The sequence below is a fragment of the Anguilla anguilla genome, chromosome 1 (assembly GCF_013347855.1).
Source record: "Anguilla anguilla isolate fAngAng1 chromosome 1, fAngAng1.pri, whole genome shotgun sequence".
In the NCBI taxonomy this organism is placed as follows: Eukaryota; Metazoa; Chordata; class Actinopteri; order Anguilliformes; family Anguillidae; genus Anguilla; species Anguilla anguilla.
In genome coordinates, this window is record NC_049201.1 from 31,954,798 (window position 1) to 31,976,675 (window position 21,878).

The window sequence follows — 21,878 nt, forward strand, 5'->3', positions numbered from 1 at the left end:
ATTTTTTTTCTAATGTCTTTGATTGTCTTTGATGCAGTTCGCTCAGAAGCCAGCACACACACATGCGCCTGCAGAGAAACAGCAAGTCAGCATTTCCCTTTACACTAGATAGGCCAGAGTGACGTCATAAATCACTACAATTCGTCGTCAATGAAGAGCTCCGTAATTTCTGAAGCTGACTCGTTTTAATTTTTTTTTATCAATGGGGGAGGGTCTAAACTTTGAGTGGCATGTATCTTTAGCCATTCGGGTGCAATCTATGGTGCTTTAACTATGTCAACAAACACGCCCAAATTTTTGGGTCGGGAAGCAATGGACAACAGTAACGTTGAAAGTTTCTTAGTAAAAGCTATTTGAGAGGATGAATAATTATTTTCTTTGGCATGGATCCATTTGAAGACAATATCGGGTGAGTTCATTTAGTCTTTGAATCTGTCATTATGCTGAGAAATTGCTAAACCATTTTTATTGATAGTATTTGCGTTTCTCTGCAAACGCGCGAAAACACGCTGGTATAATAAAACAATGACGGTAAATATGAATATAGTCCGCATCGTTCCGTAGCTACCATAATGTAACAAACTTTCTTGTGTCTACAGCTGCAGTTTCTCACTGCAATTACTAATATTGAATATAAACAAAAGACGCTAAGTAACTTTATCTTAACTTAGGGAGAGATTGGGAGATAGTTAGGGGTTAAAATGTGGCCAAAACTATGTGAGGGGTGTAGAATAATCACTCTGCTGGAAAGCGATTTCCTTGGGCTGTTCGTCTGTCACTGTTGTCAGCTTATTGAGCATCTTGAGAGCAAGATTCGTGTTCTCGAGGGCCAATTGGCTGAACCATCAGATAGTTCACAATTGGAAGAGTTCCCAGAACTAAATGGTACGTCCTTTAAAGACCTGGTGTGCGCGCCTAGGCCGGGAGGGGGGAGGTCTAGGAAAGTGCAGGAAAGGGCTTGCACACCACAGAGGAGTGGCATCTCCAGAGGTTGTGGCGTCCAACCAATTCCATTCCTTGCAGGAATTGGACCTGGCCCTTGACCCTGAGAGTGGGGGGACTGATGAGCCTCAGGGCACCCAGATGGCCACATCCTCCAGGAAAAGGGAGTTATTGATAGTGGGGGACTCAATTATTAGATGGGTAGACAACATAGTCTGTACGGTGACAAGGAGTCTCACACAGTGTGTTGCCTGCCTGGTGCCCAGGTAGGAGATCTCCTTGACCGCGTGGACAAGCTCCTGGCCAGAGAAGAAAGGGATCCAGTTGTCATGGTCCACGTAGGGACCAATGACATAGGTAAGGGCAGGTTTGAGGTCCTGCAAGAAAAACTTGTGGGATTAGCAGAGAAGATTAGGAGCAAAACCTCCATGGTAGTCTTCTGAAATTCTACCTGTACCACGTGCAGGCAAAGGGAATCAGAACTTTATTTGGAGGTTTAACATGTGGCTACAATCCTTTTGCAGGAAAGAGGGGTATAGGTTTATGGGGCACTCCTGTCCCACAGGTTTATGGGATACCTTTTGGGACAGGAGTGAGCTATACAAACATGATGTGCTGCACCTGAACCGGAGGGGTATCTTTGCACTGGGCCAGCATATGCTCAGGGTAGCACAGGATTATTTAAACTAGAGACTTGGGGGGCAGGGAGGATAGAGAGTGAAATGGGTAAAATGAGACTGCCCTGATGGAAGCTGTCAAGGCTACGTATAATAGTGAAAACATTAATAAAGTCTTTTTAAAGCAAAATTTTAGTAAGGATGGCTTGGAACGGCAGGGAGTGAGGGAACGGGAGAGGGTGTGTAGAAGCAATAGTCTGAAATGTCTTTGTTTAAATGCTAGAAGTATAAAAAACAATTTTTTGAAAATTGAGGCTGATATTAATAGTAAGGGCTATGACATAGTAGAGATTACAGAGACATGGCTAGGGGAAGAAGATTGGGATGAATGTAATATAGAAGGGTATAAACTTATTAGGAAGAATAGATCCAGTAAGAGAGGTGGGGGTGCGGCTCTATATGTAGAAGATAATCTTAATGTGCAAGAAATTCCAGAAATTGACCAGCTCATGCCTAGTGAGGATATTTGGATTAAGCTCATATGGGAACATGAGAAGGGGCTTATCATAGGAGTGTGTTATGGACCACCAGCTTCAGACAGTAGTGTGAATACAATGCTCTTTGAAAATATAAAACAAGCGTGCAGAGGAGGAGAGACTATTAACATGGGCGACTTCAATTACCCCAGTATTAATTGGGAATTGGTGACAGGACAAGGAAAAAGGGAGGAGGAATTTTTAGATGTTATAAAAATTTTTTAGCACAGTATGCCAGACAGCCTACAAGAGGGAAATCAGTTCTAGATCTGGTGTTATGTAATGACTCTGACAGAATTTGTAGTGTAGAGGTAATGGAACCACTTGGGACAAGTGATCATTCCACAATCAGGTTTAATTTATTTTGGCAAACTAAGAGGGCCCCATCAATTTTAGGCGTGCCAACTTTAAAAAGATGCGAATTAAGTAAGGTATACTGGGTGCAACTTCTTGATTGCAGGACTGTGAATGAAAAGTGGGGCAGATTCAAAAGGGTTATACTTGATGCACAGTGCATCAAGTATAAGTGCATTCATTCCAAAGGTGCGGAAAAGTGAGTTGAAAAAGCAGTCTCCACAGTGGATGAATAAAGCTATACAGAGTTTGAGGAAAAAGAATAAACTATTTAAGATATATAAAAATGACTGTACTGAGAGTAATAAGGCTGAATATTGTAGTATTTGTGCGAAGGTTAAAAAAGAACAAAGGGTATCCAAAAGGCTCTATGAAAGGCAAATTGCAGAAGATGCTAAAAGTAATCCTAAGCGTTTCTAGTAGGAAAAGGAAAGCGAAAGAGGAGGTTAAGGGCATTAAAAAGAATGACGGAGCACTGCTTTATAAGAATAAGGATATTGCTGATGCCCTAAATGGCTACTTTGTTGAGAGTTTAGTCCCAGGAACTACTTTTCAAGGAACTAAAAGGTTCCTTCAGCCCATGGTTGTCCGCGTTTCCACCGCGATCTAAAGTCCCGCGAAGATTAGGCAAATTAGCCCACTGACGTATGAAAAAGCGACATTGTCGTCGGTCCATCTGTCCTATGATTTCTTCTGTAACCCCATACTACCACCGAAGTAGCCTACATTATTTTCTAATAACCGGGACAGCCCGGAGGGGTTTATTCCACTTATATACAATGGGTTACCAACAATGACTATACATGGTTACTTTTGTATTTATTGATTTTTATCGATTTAATCACCTGGAATTGAAATATTCTTTTGCAGCCGTTTGGGCATATTTTACCGTTGTCAAGCAAAACTGTCGTTGGTAGTTGAACTTGGACCGTTGTTATGCAACAAATAGGATATAACAGGCCAATAGTCAGATTGTAACTGTTTTATATATCCTCTCAAACACATTCATTATGTTTTTTATGCGAACATTCACTTTCATGTCTTGACATCCGAAGCGACAGAATGCATTCACATTTCCAATATAACTGGCAACAACAGCAGAAAACATGCACACGTTGTAAACAATTTGCTGTTTGATTACTTTCTCATCGTCAATTCCATATAGGCTAATCGCAAAATGACAAGAATAGAACGAAAACTCGGACTTGCGTGAAAATTTAAATTAGCAGTGGTACAGCCACCGTTTGCTTTCCTTCTAAGTTACTCCTAGCCGAGCAGTGAAGTGTGCCCTCCAGATGCGAACCATGCACCATAAATTAGTCCATAGTCTTCCTGGTCTTTTTGTGGAATTGAAGAATGGCAGAGTAAAATTACGGCAGTCTGAAAAAGCTAAAGGGACGATTACTAGAATTAACCTGTTATTTTACCCTGACAAAAAGTGCGGAAGGTGATTTCCAGTTTGCTTTTACTGTATCACCAATGTGAATTACGCAGAACTACCGCATATATCACATAACTGTATCAAACGTTTTGAGTCAATTACAACGGGCTAACAAAGAAAATCCGGAAGAAAATATTCAGCAACCGAATTAATCCGTTTGAATGTTTTGGTACGTAATATGCTGTCCCAGCACGAATGCTTAGCATTTTATAAAACGAATACTAAAGCAAGAAAAGAACAGAAGAGCACACGTTATAATTCCAAGACGTTGGCAGGCTATAACCAAAAGTAGGCTACTGCGCCGCATAACATACAAGTTTGATTTGAAGTTATTATGAAAATAAATCGGTTTGCGGCTGCAGATTTTTAAACATGGCATTTGAAATAAAACAAATAACACTGCAAGTAGTCGACCAATCAGAAATGTTCAGCGCTTGCGCCCCACCCCAAAGTTTCCGGTACTTTTGGAAAGTACTACCCCCCGAGCAGGAACTTTTTTGGGGGTAAAATAAAGCCCCCGGAACTAAATTTAGACCCTAGTTCCTGCCGTGGAAACACACTGAGTTCCTCAAAAGGTTTCTAGTTCCGGGGTAAAGTTCCTGTGGTGGAAACGCGGCTTAATAGGCCGGAAGGCATATTCAATACTCAGAATGTCTTGGCAGATACTGAGATAGGGGATATAGAAGTATTAGATAAATTACATAAACTAAAGACAAATAAAGCAGCAGGCCCTGATGGCATATACCCAATGGTACTAAAGGAGTTAAGTGAGATCATTTTTAAACCACTGGCAAGTATTTTTAGACAGTCTTTAGAAACTGGAGAAATACAGAATGACTGGAAACAGGGTATTGTAATACCAATATATAAGTAAGGAAACCGTACTGATCCAGGAAACTACAGGCCTGTCAGTTTAACTTGGATCACATGTAAAATACTTGAATCTATCATTAGAGACAAACTAGAATTATTTCTTGAAAATAATAACATCCTAACGGATAGCCAACATGGTTTTTGCAAGGGAAGGTCATGCCTGACAAACCTTTTGACATTCTTTGAGGAAGCTGCCAAGAGTCTGGATGGGAGCAGGGCTTATGATATTATATACTTAGATTTCCAAAAGGCAAGGTTTGATAAGGTACCACATGACAAACTCATTATCAAAATGAGGACAGTAGGAATTACAGGAGGCATTTCAGAGTGGGTTTGGAACTGATTACGAGATAGAACCCAAAGGGTAGTAGTAGGAGGGATCTTATCTGAGCAGGGTATTGTGGGAAGTGAAGTTCCACAGGAATTGGTGCTGGGTCCACTGCTCTTCCTCATTTACATAAATGACCTTGACACAGACATTGAAAGTACACTAGTTAAATTTGCAGATGATACAAAACTGGGAGGTTAATAGTTTAGAATCTACTAAAGTAATTCAAGAAGATTTAAATAAAATCCAGAAGTGGGCAGAAACCTGGCAAATGAAATTTAATATAGCCAAATATAAAGTTCTGAATGTGGGAAATAAAAACATTAGGCAGGATTACTTTATGGTAATCAAACAAAATTGGAATGTTCTCAGTTTGAAAAAGATTTCAGAGGGAGTTGATCAAAGCCTTTCGGATTCTAGGCACTGTGCTGTGGCAATAAAAAGGCCAACAGGATGCTGGGATATATAGCCAAAAGTATTGAGTACAAATCCAAGGAAGTTATACTTATCTTACATTTGTTAGACTACTGTACTAACTATTTTTTGGATTATTGTGTGAACTTTTTGAGAATACTAGTTTGGAAAAACAGTTTGGAATCTACTAAAGTAATCTCAGAAGATTTAAACAGAATCCAGAAGTGGGCAGAACCCTGCCAAATGAAATTCAATATAACTAAATGTAAAGTTCTACATGTGGGGAATAAAAACATAGGGTAGGATTACTTTATAGGTGGTACAAGATTAGAATCTGCACATGTAGAAAAAGACACAGGAGTAATAGTTGATCAAAGCTTATCAGGGTCTGGTCAATGTGCTGTAGCAGTAAAGAAAAAAAAAAAAAAAACCAACAGGATGCTGGGATACATAGCCAAGAGTATTGAGTATAAATCTAAGGAGATCATACTCACCCTATACAATACTCTTGTCAGACCACACAGAGTATTGTGTGAAGTTCTGGGGATCGTACTACAAGAAAGATCTAGAGGCGCTGGAAAAGGTCCAAAGACGGGTAACCAGATTGATTCCAGGTATAAAAGATAAGTGTTATGAGGAAAGGCTTGAGATGCTTGGACTTTTCAAGCTTAGTAAAAGGAGACTTAGGGGAGATTTGATTGAGGCTTTTAAATTTATTAAAGGGATTAAGTGAACTACAGGAAATTATTCAAGTTGAGTTTGGTTAACAGAACGAGGGGGCATAAATGGAAACTGGAAAAGGGTAAATTTCACACAGACATTAGGAAAAGTTTTTTCACACAGAGAGTGGTCAATGTGTGGAATAGCTTGCCTGGATATGTAGTGGAGGCAGAAAAACTGAGGGTATTCAAGGCCCGGCTTAATACAGTGTTAGATACTATCTAGCTTTAAGGTAAACTAAGCATTAAGTACAGTTTAGTGGTAGGAATAGACGAGCAGTGTTGGGCTGAATGGCCTGTTCTCGTCTTACGTTACGTTATGTTATGCTATGTTATGCTGTAGTCTGCCAATGTCTAAATAAATAATACGGTACTCTGCGTGCAGCACGCAGGTAGCAGGGATGGTGAGTTGATATTTCGTTTTCTGTTTCGTTTTTTTTCAATGTCGTATTTATTATTTGAAATATGTATTATTATTCTATCTGTCTCTGAGGTGCTCTGAAATGTGCATTCTCTGCTAAGCTGAGCAATGGATTGGAATATGTGTCTGATTCCTTTTTTTCTCAGGGAACTGCTATCAGCACATCAATGCACTGCCCCGCCTCCAATCCCCTCAGCATTGCCATCTCCTCCCCCGCCCCCCCCTCCCCTTCCCCGTAACTCCAACAGCAGTTAAAATAACATAGTAATAATAAAGTAATATCTTTGTTTTCTTTGTAGTTTACTATTGTTCAAAAACAAGACTTTTTTTATTTATTTATTTTTATTTATGGTATATAGTTATTGGGCATTAGTTTTATATATTATTTATTTATTTATTTATTTGGAATAAAGACGTATTACTATCAATATTTTTAGGTCTAGTGTCCTTTCTGGTGCAAGGCTCAGGTGCCAGGCTCTTCATGTACATAATGCTACATTGTAAAGCAATGGCAAGTTCAATTGACTTGATATTTGGTGTGGGTACTACATACACCCTGGACTTACATTGCAGGGTGTTTTCCTTGTAGTGATACATCTAATGCTTAGAAGTGGAATGTTTTGGTAGATTTGGGTTGCCAAGAGACTTCTCTCATAAAACTGGTATGTAATACTTGGGGCTTCTTCTTAATTACCATGTAAAAAACTGTAAAAAAAAAAAAAAAAAAAGATACAGCAGGCTGTTTAGATACAGCCACAGGTGCCAATTAACTTGCAATTAACTCCTAATTATGACAATTATGCCAATCAGAAGCTTCTAAAATGTCATTACATCAATTTCTGGAATCTTCCAGACTGTTTAAAAAGATCATTTTAAAATTACCTCTGATGTGAACAAAGTAGATGCCCTAATTGGTTTGCCAAAAGAAATGTATGGTAACATAAAATGTGTGGAGTTGTGAAAAACTGAGTTTGAATATCTTTAGCCTAGGTGTATGTCAACCATTAGCCTCAACTGTATGTAGAAATTATAGCACTTTTTATACAAAGCCCCCCCCCATTTCACAGCACCATAATGTTTGGGACAAATGGCTTCACAGGTGTTTCTAATTTGTCAGGTGTATTCAGTTGCTTCCTTAATGCAGGTATAAGAGAGTGTTTAGTATCTAGTCTTGATTCTAGGCTTTTGATTTCCTTTGGAGTTTGTTATTGGCATCTCTCAACATAAGGAGCTGTGAAAAAGAAAGTAAAGGAAGCCATCATGAGGCTGAGAATTAAGAAAAAATACAGAGGCCAAACCACAGGCTTATCAAAATCAGCTGTTTGGAACATCATTAAGAAGAAAGAGACCACTGGTGAGCTCAGTAATTTCAAAGGGCCTGGTAAGCCAAGGAAGACCTCTACAGTTGATGACCAAAGATGACCAAAGGCAGGCATGGAAGTGTCAGTGACTACTGTCCACATAAGACTTAATGACTAGAACTACACAGGCTGCACAGCAAGATGCAAACCTGGGATGTGAATTTGTGGATTGTCAGTTGCGAGCACGCATGTCGAATGTTAAATAATCGAAAATCTTTTTTTTATTCTCAAACCGTTCAAAATAAAAGATCATCAGTGTTACCTAGGCTACTGCTCTAAATGCATAATAGAGCGGGTGGGCAGGGATTGTTGTCATTCACTTTAATGATGCTTACCAGAATGATTTTGAAAGGCTCAATGAAAACACTGTTTTGTGCAAAATATGAGCTGCCAAATTTACATACCACATGTCCACATCTATGATATCAAATATCCAAGACCAAGGGATCACAGCAAACAGGCACCCAACCTTGTAGTGAGACCCTATCAGTGAGACAGCTGTACAGCTGAAACCACAACAGATTTAACTGCGAAAGTGGTAACAAAATACATGCTCCCCGTAAGCATGATAAAAGGCACAAAGGGGTTTGGAACCTACTGGCATTTGTTGAGCCTGAATGTACTCCCATGCCATGTACTGTTGTGTGAAAAACCATCAGAGCTCGACTTGAATGTAGTGAAACAGGCGCCTCTGTTCATGCCATTCCAAGTTCAACAATGTTGTGATAACCATCTATGTGTGGACAGCACTAACTACACTGAGTCTTGTGTAACTATAACTTGGCACTCCATTGAAGATTGGGTCATGTGTTAACCTGTGCAGTGACCAAAGCAGCATGAAATCATTTTTTATTTTTTAAACGTTTTAATCTTGTGGTCCATGCTAATTCAAGTAATGGCATGTTTTTATTAGAAGTATCGTGCATCAAACATTAAAAAAACAATTAGTTGATTTCAGACAGCAATTATTTGATGGTCAGAAATGTGTGTTGTTCACATCCCTAATGCGAACCACTAGTTAGCTGCAAAAACAGTTTGCTAAAAAGTACCTAGAAGAGCCTGCAGAGTTCTGGAAATGGGTCTTGTGGACATATGAGACCAAAAATAACTTGCATCAGTGTGATGGCAAGTGTGGAGTCCAATAGGAATTGCTCATGATCCAAAGCAGCCCACCATCTGTGAAACATAGTTCTGGGGGTGTTATGGTTTGGGCATGTCCAGCTGCCACAAGTACTGGAGCTAGGAGCATATTTGTGTTGATGGGACCATTTTGCAGTTTAAGTTACAGTATGTGAAAGCAGAAGAGCGATACACTGCATTTGTTTACTTCCATCCACATCAGAATTGTAAGAAATAAACTCAGAATTCCAAGAAATAATCTCACAATTGTGAAAAATAAAGTTGTAGTTAAGCCAATTTTTCTGTGGCGGAAATGGTCTTTCATATTATTAGGCTACCATTTTTATTATCAAAATCATAGGATTGTTTCTAACTATTTTCTTTTGGTCATTTCCAAAAGAAAAGAATCAGCTCTTCAGACATGTAAATTGGCTCCCAACATTCGCAGCTGTCTAGTAAACACATTTGTATATACTAATCAAGCTTTTATTTGGTGGAAAACCATATTTAGAAGGAATTTCAAAGCTCATTTGCATGGCCCCATTAGACTGCATTGCAAAGCAGAGTGAAGTGATTCTTCGGGTTATCAAAGCTCCACAAACAAAGCTGAGAAAAAGTTTTTCTTAATGCCGATCAGCATGATGGAATTTGTTCAGAAAAATTGGTCTAAGTAAAAAGAAAATAAAATAAATTTATTCTTTAAAAACAAATGTTTATTGAATCTAGCCTAATGTCCCCAAACCCTGAAAGTACCTGTTATCCTTTGCAAATTCTAAATTAATGGTACTCCTTAGTCTATTTAGCCCTGAAATACAAGACTGCCTGTTGCCTGAACTCTTGTAAACCTGTGTCATCACCACTGCAACCAAGCCAGAGCTCCAGAGACTTCCATTTCCCACAGCCATTGTATCTTATAACACAAAGCTTATATTAGTAGTTGAAAGTAAGGATTCATGAAACCTGAAATTGGGCAACATTTTCACATTTTAATCAATAATAGTATCTTTCAGGGATGAAATCAATTGTATTTTCAGTCAGACAATTCAAAAAATGAACTGGCATTCAAATAATTGAAAGATCCACACAATATATTATGGACATTTTTCAATTAATGAGTTGAATTTTAATTAATTATGTGAAATGACTGAATTAAAAATGTAGCGTGTCCGATGATACAGGTAGCAGAATGTGACATAGATCCATTCCTTACTAGGTTCATAAAACATGTCTCCCAACACTACAGTTGTTTTGGCTTTGAGTAGTGCAACACACATGCAAATAAGGTAAACAGAAAAATTCATGCTAATGCTAATTCATGCTGGTTTAAATGGAAGTTAAACATGGTTTCCCTGTTTGCTTCCTTGCAGAGATCATGGGGAAACAGAACAGCAAGCTGACCCCTGAGGTCATGGAGGACCTGGTGAAGAACACTGAGTTCAATGAGCATGAGCTGAAGCAGTGGTACAAGGGCTTCCTGAAGGACTGCCCCAGTGGCAGACTCAACCTGGATGAGTTCCAGCAACTCTATGTCAAGGTGGGCGTGTCTTAAGCTGGAGGGGTGAGCAAGGCTTCATGAACCCCCATGGTGGCCAAGGCTACCAGGTGTTTTCAATGACTGATTCTGACCAGTTACAGTGCCGTGAAAAAGTATTTGCCCCTTTCCTGATTTCCTGTTATTGCTTATTTGTCACACTGAATGGTTTCAGATCTTTAGATAAATGTTAAATAATCTTTGCATTATTTTTCTATGTGATATCAATGTTTAATTTTAAACCGTCATAAAGGACAAAATAATGGACAAAAAGCATTTTATTAATTTTTGGAGAAGTTTGGATAGGTTTTTAGACCCCTAGATATATGAGACTCCATATACCGATGAAAGGTAGTCATTCACACTAGAAAACGATGCAAAAGTGTATTGTATAAATAGTGAAATGTTATTATGTTATGATTTAGACGAGCCATGCACAATTAAGATATTTTAGAGTTTATTATCCAGAACATGTATAGATGTATAGTTTTGCCTATATATATATATATATATATATATATATATATATATGTATATGTGTGTGTGTGTGATCTCAGTATTTCATTTCAAACTGAATGGAGAAAAACTTAATTTTTTGCCATTTTTGGCACTTTATTTCTTCTTAAATTATGAATATAGTCAATTCTAAGAACTGTATTATGTTGTAAATGGTACAACCGTCTTGCTTCATTTAAGCCATTTGGCAAGTCTCTGTAATGCTCACATTTGGAGGTATAAAGCCTTAAATAGGACACTTGCTTAATGGTGAGGATTGATCAGATTATGCATCTGCACAAAGGGGTTAAATGTTTTGATTTAAGTCACATAACAAGTTCTGTTTGAAGATGTTGTGCATTGAAACTGTTTCTGTGCCTCTGAAACATCATGGAACACAAGCGCTGCTTGAGTGAGCACCATGGTCTCAGATCAAATCCAACCTGAGCCAGTGCCAACTGGCTGGCAAACCCACAGGGGTGGCACATGGCTTTGCGTTGTACAGGGATACGGGAGAGATACAGTTGGTAGGGATATAGTGTTGTTAGGCTAGTTCTCTGTGCATGAATGAGTCTCCTCCGCCCCTGCTCTGCACATGCACGGTTTGCACCTGCGGTGTGAAAAAAAGCAGCTGGCTGGCAGGTGCATGTTCAGAGAGCTGGGGATTTCCTGCACTCTCAAATTTTAAAAAGAAAAAGAAGTCAAATCAAAAGCAAATAAAGAATGAAACCAAATAAAAAAGTTTTTGTGTATGGAGCCATAGTTGTCGCAACCAAAAGATACTCTATTCAGGTGTCCATTACAATTGAATAACTGACCTACTTTTTAACATTTTTTATGCATGCTATTGTGATGGTACCTGGGGAAAATTATTAAAACTAAGTCTTCTTATGCTAAATAATATAGAGGCCTGTTATTGGGGTCATATTTAGTGATTGCTTCATAGGAGGAGGATTCACAAAGTTAATTAAGTCACTGGTTTTATAAATGAAATAACCACCCATGCAGTATGCTTTGTAACTCTAGCGAAACACTTTCCCTGGTGTTTATTTAGGTTGTTAGAATTATAAAGACTGCACAATCGGTGATTGTGTCACTCAGAGTATGGGAGAGTTCAATGGGTTACGGCAGTGGTTTTTGTTCCAACCACAGACTTTTAACAAGCTTTTAATTTTTCTGAACTCTTTTCATGTACTTTTCATGTTTAGAGAGATTATTTACCCTCTTAAGTCACATTATGTCAGAAATAGCTTTGCATACCATGGAGAATAAAAGTCCCATGTTGGCATTGTGCTGAATCAATAGGCTCTAAATTGATGAAAGTGTGGATACATGGCCCCTGGCCAAGGCCTTTCTGTGTGGAGTTGGCATATTCATTCTGTGTCTGCGTGGGTCTCCTCTGGGCACTTCAGTTTCTTCCTACAGTCCAAAGACACGCAGGTTAGGTTAACTGCAGAGACTAGATTGCCGCAAGGTATGAGTGTGTGAGTAAATGTTGTGTATACCCTGCGATGGATTGACAACCTGTCCAGGGTATTCTTGCCTCTCGCCCAGTGAATGCTGGGATAGGCTCCAGTACCCCCCATGACCCTGGCCAGGAATAAGCGGGTTAAACAATGGATGCAAAATTCAATTGTTTGCAAATAAAGCGCAATAAGCACAATGACAACATGCAACTTTTATTCTTCATGGCACGTATTATTGACATAATGTGGCTTTAGAGGGTAAATGATCCCTCATATCATGAAAAGCACCTATTTAAGAGAATGTAACAGCTTGTTAAAATTCTAGGATAGGGATTGTGGTTGGAAAGAAATCCAGCATACAAAGTGTTATGTTCTGAGTAAGGACCCACACGCAGACCAGGGAAATCCAAGAAAACGTCGTCTTTAATCAGTCCGAGGTTCGAAGCCAGGTAGTCAGAGAGAGGACGGTGCCGAATCGAGTTTCCAAAAGAATAGTAAAAAGACAGGCAAAAAGTCAAAAACCAGGAGATCAGAAATAGCGAAGGTACAAAGGGGCAGGCAAAAGAGAAGTCAAAGAAAAGCGAAGGTCGAACCAGAAGCAAACAAAACCAAAAGGGGCAGGCAAACTCGAAGTCGGGCAAAGGGGTGTCGCAGGAATCTCAATAGACAAAGGCTTACAAATAATCGGCACAATGAATATGATCAACGTTCTGACACTGAACAGGTGGAAAAGACTGACATTTATACACTGGGGAAGATAACAATCAAGGAGGGGTAAGTGAGTGAGGGAGGAGTAACAAACAACATCCAGGTGAAGAACATTAGGAAAACTAATTCAATGACAGGGGACTGACAAAACGCGGACTGGAATCACATAGACAACAATGATAATAGACGGCCTGGGTGAAGCAGGTAAAACACGTGCAGAGAGAGAGAGGTGCAGTCAGAGCAAGAGACAGGTGCAGGCAATTGCAGAACTCAGCGTTAGAGCAGGCTAGAAAGAAAAGGGGCGGAGCTACAGCGCAGCATGGAAAAGGGGAGACTGGTTAATGTATTAGTATAGTGATCTAAACTATCAAAAACCCAAAACTAGTGTGTGTTAGTCCATTAGTAATATTCACATGTTAGTATATTAGTGAGGTTAGTACTTTACAATCTATAAGTTAGTAGGGATTAGTAGAAATTAGTAAAACTAGAAATCAGCAGGAAGAAAGTAAAACGAGACTGGAAAGAAGGGGGGAAACCACGAAAACCCGGAACCACCCGAACAGTGAAATCACACAAGTACAGGGGAGTGAAGCAGCTCAGGGAACACAGACACAGAGACAGTACTGGGGAGACAAGTGACCGGGAAATACAGACTACAACACAAAGGGTGTCCCCAGGATCGAGGTTGATAACCACGGGTTAGCGGGCTGCATTTCAATACTGTCTAGTGACCCTCACTGGTCAATCAGGGTACCCATAGACTGCATGTCATGCTGCATATGTTTTCCTCCAACTCAACTCTATGCAAGCTTAACTGTAGTCTATAGTGTGACACCATGTGTTTCAGAGGAGAACCATGGATGTCTATACTCACGTGAGTTGGTTTGTGCATGAACACAGCTGTTGTTGTAGATTATTGGATATTCCTAGAACTATTTGATTTTGATACTTGAGGTCCCGTGTTGGGTGCCAAATTTATTTTTTAAATGCATTTTTTTTTCAAAGAATTGCAAATACTTTCCCATGCTGAGAGCAAATAGCTACAGCCTATAGCTATTGATTGTTTACTAATCTTCTTATTTGGAACCCTACTTGAGCATTCTGTCACGCTTAACACAGTACATAATAAACGGAAAGAATCTTACTGTAGTTCCATGCAATATGCAGTGCTTGACTCATTTTTGTGTGATTTAAAGATTAGATGTAATTATTTCTCTAAATATTCTGCCAAGGGGGCATAATCACATGGAAAAGACATATTGTCTGTGAATTTTGTTTATTTCTATTTAAATGTGCTTGCTTTTTTCCCACTGGGAATTCTGAGTAAAATCATGTCACTTAGTGAAATTGTCTTAGCACATGACTTTCAAAAAATCACTAATTCAAGGAGTTCTACCAGTGAAAGCATCTGAAAAGGAGGAGACTCGTGCATGCATGACTGTCTATTTCAAAATGGATATTTCAACAAGTGCTTCTGTTGACAAAAATTCTCAAAAACTAAATTAAAGCAATGTTGAAAAATCACCAATCCCTATTTTATGTGGTGACATATAAACCACATACTTTGTCCTCAAAAAGTATGGGAATGGTAGAGTGAAATCAGCTATTTTTGGTATATACTTTAGGATTTTAGATCAAAAGATGAATATGAGACAAAGGGCCATATTTACTAAGCATGTCACACATTACTGTCAATGTTGCAAAATTCTGCATCATCTCATATTATCAATATATATGGGGTTGTACTGAGACTGATTGTGTAAATGAACACAGCTGCAGCGAGTTCATTTAAATGCACCACTGATATTTAAGCACATGCCAGGAAAACAACATTGTTGTACTGCTGCACCTCTGGTGAAGTCAGATTTTGGACAGGTGTCAGGATTCAAGGATGCAATGGATAGGCACTGTCACCTTTAAATGTTTACACGTCTCATTAGTAAAAAAAACTTCAGAACATAGTTGTAATATTTCAAGTTGTTTAATTCCGTACTGAATAGCAAACCATCTCCAGTGTCATCATCTCACAATTTCTCTAACAGCCAACTGTTTCTAAATATGAAGGAGTCATGTGTTTTAAAAATATGTAAAAATATTCTCTCTTTATGCAAACATAGGGGAGAGTCGTCATAAATGTAATACATGATGAATGTAACATGGTCAATAACTTAATGTGCGGCTACCGTAGCCATTTTAGGTTTGTCCATGTACAATTCAGCCTCCAAAACAAATGCGACATAAACAAACGAGCAATGTGATAGCCTTTGTAGGAAATGCTTCCAAAAAACTGTTTTTGAGTGACCCAAGTAAAAATATGTTCTGGAAGTAATCATAGCCGCGGGAGCATGTTTTGAGTAGGGGGTGCTGCGCTGTCGACTCAACCGACACCCCCCCCCCCCCCACCCCCCCCATAAATGTTCCATGGATTTTGGCATTTTGCCATCATGTATAAGAGTAACTAATGTTAGCTAAACACCGTGCGTAGCACCCATGGATGTATTATTGAAGGTAGCACCATGGATGAATTACAGAAGCTTAGCACAGGTCCACTGTAACAGCAGCAAGCTTGTGCGAGTTTTTTGCGAGAGTTCCTTCACCTTGATACTAGCCATAGCCAATGACCAGTCATGCTTGCCGCTCGCGATAATAATAAAAATAAAAAAAAGATTTGTCAGTTGTACTGCAGTTTAAAATAAATAAATTTATTTATCTGAAATATGCAATATGCAATGTGTTTTTTCACTCCCACATCCCACCCAGCACCCCTACTTCCCGTGGCTATGGAAGTAATTTTTGGGTATAAGGCTTTATTTTTATTTGCAGTAAATCAAATCATACATCATTTAAAAAAGTTATCTGTCCTTGAAAAGTTAGTATGATTTTGGAGTTTATTCTAGCAGGAATTGGATGCTAGGTGACCCAAAAAAGGTGATGTCCATGTCTCTATAAATGTAACACTTATTCCTCCTCTATAACAAACAATGTGCATTTTTGCTGTTGTGTGTTTACAGAATACAATATGTTCTGGTAAATTGCTTGCTATGTTGACATAGCTTCACCTTCTGCATGCTGCAAGTGATAAATGGAAAAAGAACAGCTACCTGGTCACAGGCATTTAAAATAAGCGCAAATCAGACTGGTCTGTATGGTCAGCTATTTGCTTTGTAGAAGCTTACCTGGATGTTACGAAGCAAACAGCTTTCCTAATCTATTTGGACGTTACCACAACTCTCACGGTAAGTTACAAAGTTGCTTGTGCGCCAAATGTGGCTGGTCTTACGCTACTATTGTAAATGTGTTACCTTGATTAACCTTAGTATGTGCAGGAAATAAACTGTGTCCGCACATTATATGGCATTTTCATTTATTGTTACAATTATTCCACACCTCTGATACAATCATACGGACTATGTGATGTGAATGTAACATTAGACTGCGTGTACCTTGGTTTTAATTGTATCCAACTCGATTAAGATATGAATGCAGTTGTAACAGATAATGACTACTGACATGTCAAAGCTGTTTAAAGTAAAATTTCACACTAGGCTAAATTTTTTCTCAATGAAAGAGCAAAATCCAAAAAGTGTTACATTTATGGCGACTCTCCCCTACTATAAAATGCTGACAATGTCTCCTGTTACAAATGGCCATGCTGATCTTGCGCCAGAGAGAAGTTTACACCCTCTTTTCACAGACGTTAAAAAACAGACGCAATTACCTTTACCACAGTGGCCACCAGCCATGATGATAAATCAGCTCTAGCAGATGATATGCACAAATCTCCAATCTCTCCTTCCATATTTTTGTGGTCTTACATCAGAATGCCCGAAAATACATATGTAAATTTTAGGAATGTTGTTTGTTTTCACAGCGCAAACCTCTGGCGTGTCTCCTTAGTAAATATGGAAAAACACTATTGGTCTCAGTAGCGTCTATAAAAACCCTGCAAATCCTTAGTGAATATGGACCTAAGCATGGAATTTCATATGCTTTCAACATCAATCACATTTCTGAAACTAATTCTTAAGAGAATAGCTTCATTATTTCCCTTGAAAAACTGAATTGTTTTAACATAAAATTTGTTTCTTTTCCCATGGTTCAGCAAGTATTTTTCAGCTTGGTAACATGTATTTTCTTGTTTCAGTTTTTCCCATATGGTGATGCATCAAAGTTTGCCCAACACGCCTTCAGAACCTTTGACAAAAACAGTGATGGCACCATTGACTTCAGGGAGTTCATCTGCGCACTGTCCATCACATCCCGTGGAAGCTTTGAGCAGAAGCTGAACTGGGCCTTCAACATGTATGACCTGGATGGCGATGGCAAAATCACACGAGTGGAGATGCTGGAAATCATTGAGGTACAGAATATGACTGAGAACAAAATTATGATCTAGGTACTGGCTGCAGCAGAATACAAATATCCCCATCCTGCCCAGGGCAGAGTGATGCTTGATCATAGGCTGTCAACTGAAGCCCTCCCACCCCTCGGCAATACTAGAGCCAATTATGCTTTCGCTTGTAGGGCTGCCAGCCACAGTTTGCACTTGCATGATCCATGAAGCACAATAGTGCTTTAGCAGAATCAGCCACCCAGCAGCCCCCCATCAAAACGCTTTTTTCGTTTACTAAGTGAGCTATTATTAAGGGTCTTAGAATGTGGTGTAGTGGTTACAATAATATATCACATGCTACCCCCTAAATACCCTGGAATTTGTAGTCATGGGTTTCACTACTAGATAAGACGGCATTCTCTTAACCCCTTCGCACAAGTGGTCTGGTGGTCTGCATGCCGGCATGCTTAGATTACCAAATTATGAGTTGAAAACACAAACTCTGTGTTCTAGCTTTATTAGGAGACGATTCAGGACAACTATGCCGAACACAGAGTTTCTAAGCGCCACCATTACAAAGCACCCACTCCCTGCAGTCTCATCTGTAACTACAACCCCCACGCATGACACACTGGACAATAGTGTCTATCTGGGCATACATGAAAACATTCTTTTACCACTGAAAATTTGTATTCCATAGCAAAAAGATAAAGCCAACAATAGCCAAAGGTATGGCAGTACAGCTGTAAAAAAAACTCTGCTCACTGAACACTGAAATAAACAAGAGGCATTTTAAATTAAAAATTATACCATGTCATTCTACTATCAATGTGTGCAACTAAATATGGAATAAATATACAACCTTACAATTGGTTTTACGTATAGAGACGTCTCTTTCAAGACTGAGTGGTCATGTATTGTCTTGGACAATTTGTTTGCAAAATATACGCTCATTTGTGATGCCTGGGTACCTTCCAAAATAGCTGTGTAATAATGCACGTTGTTTACGGCGTTGTCGCCTTTTTAGTACAGTTTGGCTTGGATCTGACAATTAATAGATCCAAAAGGTGACAGAATAAGCTTTCTATAATATGTCTAATTTTACTTTTTAAATAGTGTTTTATCGCTCAACATAACCAAAAGTTTTGTTTCATTATAACTGCATTAAGCATTCAGTCTATAATATTTCCTCAGTTGTATCTGTGAAATTATATCTTAATCAACAGGGATATGAAAATATGCAAAATTGCTATTCAGCCAAAATCGGGTTGCTTGCTAAACACATGAACTATTTGATGTCATAATACAAAATACAATCCAATAAATTGCACAAATACTCCATGTTAGAAAATAGGCCAAATGAGAAATAAATAAGTAATATGTACTGAAAGAGCTAGTTGAATGAACTTTTAGTATAATGATGAAGGAGGAGGTATTTGTGTCTTCTTTTTTGTGAAGGCCATCTACAAGATGGTGGGCACAGTTATTATGATGAAGATGAATGAGGATGGGCTGACCCCAGAACAGCGCGTGGACAGGATCTTCAGCAAGATGGACAAGAACAACGATGACCAGATCACACTAGATGAGTTCAAAGAGGCTGCGAGGAGTGATCCATCCATTGTATTACTCCTCCAGTGTGAAATGCAGAAGTGAACAAGCAATGACTGTCTGCGAGCTCTGAACTTCACAGGGGTTTAATGATCTATTCAGTCTGCAGCTATTTCCACAGAAGAAAAAAGACAAAACAAAATAAAAAACTACGAAGACAATAATTGCTTGGGACTACCTTTCAATGGACTTGCTTCCTGTGTTTGAAACACTTGTTTGCATGAGAATGTCATTTGCTAAAAAAAAAATCAAGTATTATTTATATGTACTGTATATATATATATTTGAAAATATATAATTAGAAATTCCTGCCAAAATGTGAAGAAATGTCTTGTATACACTCCATAGAATTCCCTTTCCAATGTAGCTTGTTGTGCTGAGTTTGAGCTATGTTACCATGGTATTTATTTTCCTACATTTTTTGCTGGCACAAGCTATGACTGATTTAATGTTGCAAAAAAATTTAATTCTAATGGTAGTTTAAACTATTAACCCATTCCTCTAAGGCCTGGGCTGGCAGAGATGTCAATTATCTGTGAGCTAATCCAGAATGTGCTTGTACTGTGGAATAGAAGTGTACTTTGCATGCATGTAGGTTCAGCCTTAAAAAAGAACCTCCCCTCCTTTTGTGCCATTTTAATCCCATAAGAACAAAGCCTTATCAAACCTTAACAGTATTGTCATATGGGATGTATATTTGTGGTTTGTTAATTTACTACATGTGGGAGCATGCTTCCTTATAAATAGTACTATATCTATGCTACTAAGTCCTTGTTGGAAATCTCGTGAACCCAATGTTATTATCATTGATCAGGACAGTGTGGCCTATTTTAGTATATTATAAATCTGAGTAAGCTCAATTTGTATATACCAAATGACACCAAAAATGGCTTTCTATATTAACTGCAATGACAGATGCTCCAATGACTGAGGACTCCAGAAACTCTTGTTTTGTTGTAAGCCACTTGATTAATGGGAAAATGCACCCACAAACCTGCACATTTGAAAAAAATACTCTATGCCTCTCCCAGTAAAAATACTATTCATTTTCTTTTAGAATAAACTGTAACTTTAATGTCACTAAAATGCTTTTTGTAGAGCAATAATTCAAGAGAACAAGGGAATAGTTGCTATGAATTGATTGGCGTATGCTGGCCATTTTGTTTGCAACACAATCATTTGTTTATTTTTAAAGAGCATTGAGAGTCTAAAGGACAGAGTGTATGTCACATGGTAGTATTTCACCAATGTTTAGGATGCAATATTAACTACTTGGACCTCATATCATTGGCAAAAAATAAGAATATACTTTATAATATACCATGCCATTTTCCAAGTCCATAAGTTATAATATACCAGGGTTAGGTACTATTAAGACATTATTCTCTGTTAAGTCACATCGTTTACATGGTAAAGGAAAAGGAGGACAGTCAAGCATTGTATAAGATGTTGATTAGTCTCTCTCCATCAGTCAGTTTGAAATCACTTTTCGACACATTTTGTTGAACATTGTCAGGTTGCAGTTCCACATTAAAATACTGTGAGGAAATGTCATTAAGCAACCTATTTGATAGACAGTTTTACCTAAAGTGTGCTCTGCCCTTAACTGTTTGTAAAACCTTTTGTATTCCCCTCTCACATCCTCAAATTTAAATGCAGTGAACACAGGAACGCAGTGAACATCAAGGTACAGTTTCTCTCACAGGAGAGAAGAAAAATCTGTCAAATTGGACAGTTCTAGGAACTTAATGTATGAAAACCGTTTCCTTTTAAATTAATATTTAACTGGCCTTGGGTCCCCCACCATTTAAAGAACATGAGTCAGGTCTAAGTGAAATGGTAAAGTATCTCCACAGTTGGGAGTGTGCATTGATTTTGACTGTATCATTGTTCAGAATAGTCCCCATGTACAATCAGTAGTTCAGATTAATATCTTTCCCCTGTGAATGTTTGTATTGAATATTCAATGTGTATTCTATCATACCAAATACAAATCAAAATTTGCTATATGGATTCTTAAAAAAAATATTTGTAGCATGTATTGTGCTCCTTGGTGACCTTGACCACACTCCTTGTGTTGTTGTTTGACCTAATAAAACACCTATGGGCTGTTTTCTGAAGGTGTTCATTTTTTACTGAATAGTGTCTGTCATCAATCTTGAAATGAGAGAAAGTGTGTATGATGGGGAGAATAAAGTAAAGAGAAATATTTGGATGTGTCATGAAGTACATGTATACAGAATCAGATATATTGCAAATGCCAAAAGGTTACCACTTTTTAACTTAATATTTGGCAGATTCTCTCTGGCTTACAATGTCAATGTTAACCATGGCATCGCAGACACAAATTATGAGGATGTCATCTGTCCAAAATAATATTAATGTTGTGGAAGAAATGAAACATGGATGCACAAACAAGAACACTGGTGACAGTAAAAAAAAAATATATATATAAAAATATATATAATGATGTCTATTTTATCACCACATACAAATTCATTTAATTTACTTCAACTTCAACTTTAAACTTTATTTGTCCCCGGAGGGCAATTGGTTTTGCAGCAAGACATAAATACAAGACGATAAAATATAAATAAAAGCCTACTATT

At 38.3% G+C, this 21,878-nt stretch overlaps 1 protein-coding gene across 4 annotated transcripts in view; it reads left to right on the forward strand.

The window, feature by feature from the left end:
* Positions 1 to 21,393, forward strand: part of vsnl1b (visinin-like 1b) — a 34,872-nt gene extending 13,479 nt beyond the window's left edge. For all 4 annotated transcript variants that reach the window (XM_035430378.1, XM_035430389.1, XM_035430380.1 and 1 more), the window contains 3 exons: positions 10,493 to 10,659; positions 17,470 to 17,685; positions 19,117 to 21,393. In XM_035430378.1, coding sequence (XP_035286269.1) covers positions 10,498 to 10,659; positions 17,470 to 17,685; positions 19,117 to 19,314 — 576 coding nt within the window. In that variant the 5' untranslated portion in view covers positions 10,493 to 10,497 and the 3' untranslated portion in view covers positions 19,315 to 21,393. The remainder of the gene's footprint in view (positions 1 to 10,492; positions 10,660 to 17,469; positions 17,686 to 19,116) is intronic.
* The last annotated feature ends 485 nt before the right edge of the window (positions 21,394 to 21,878 follow it).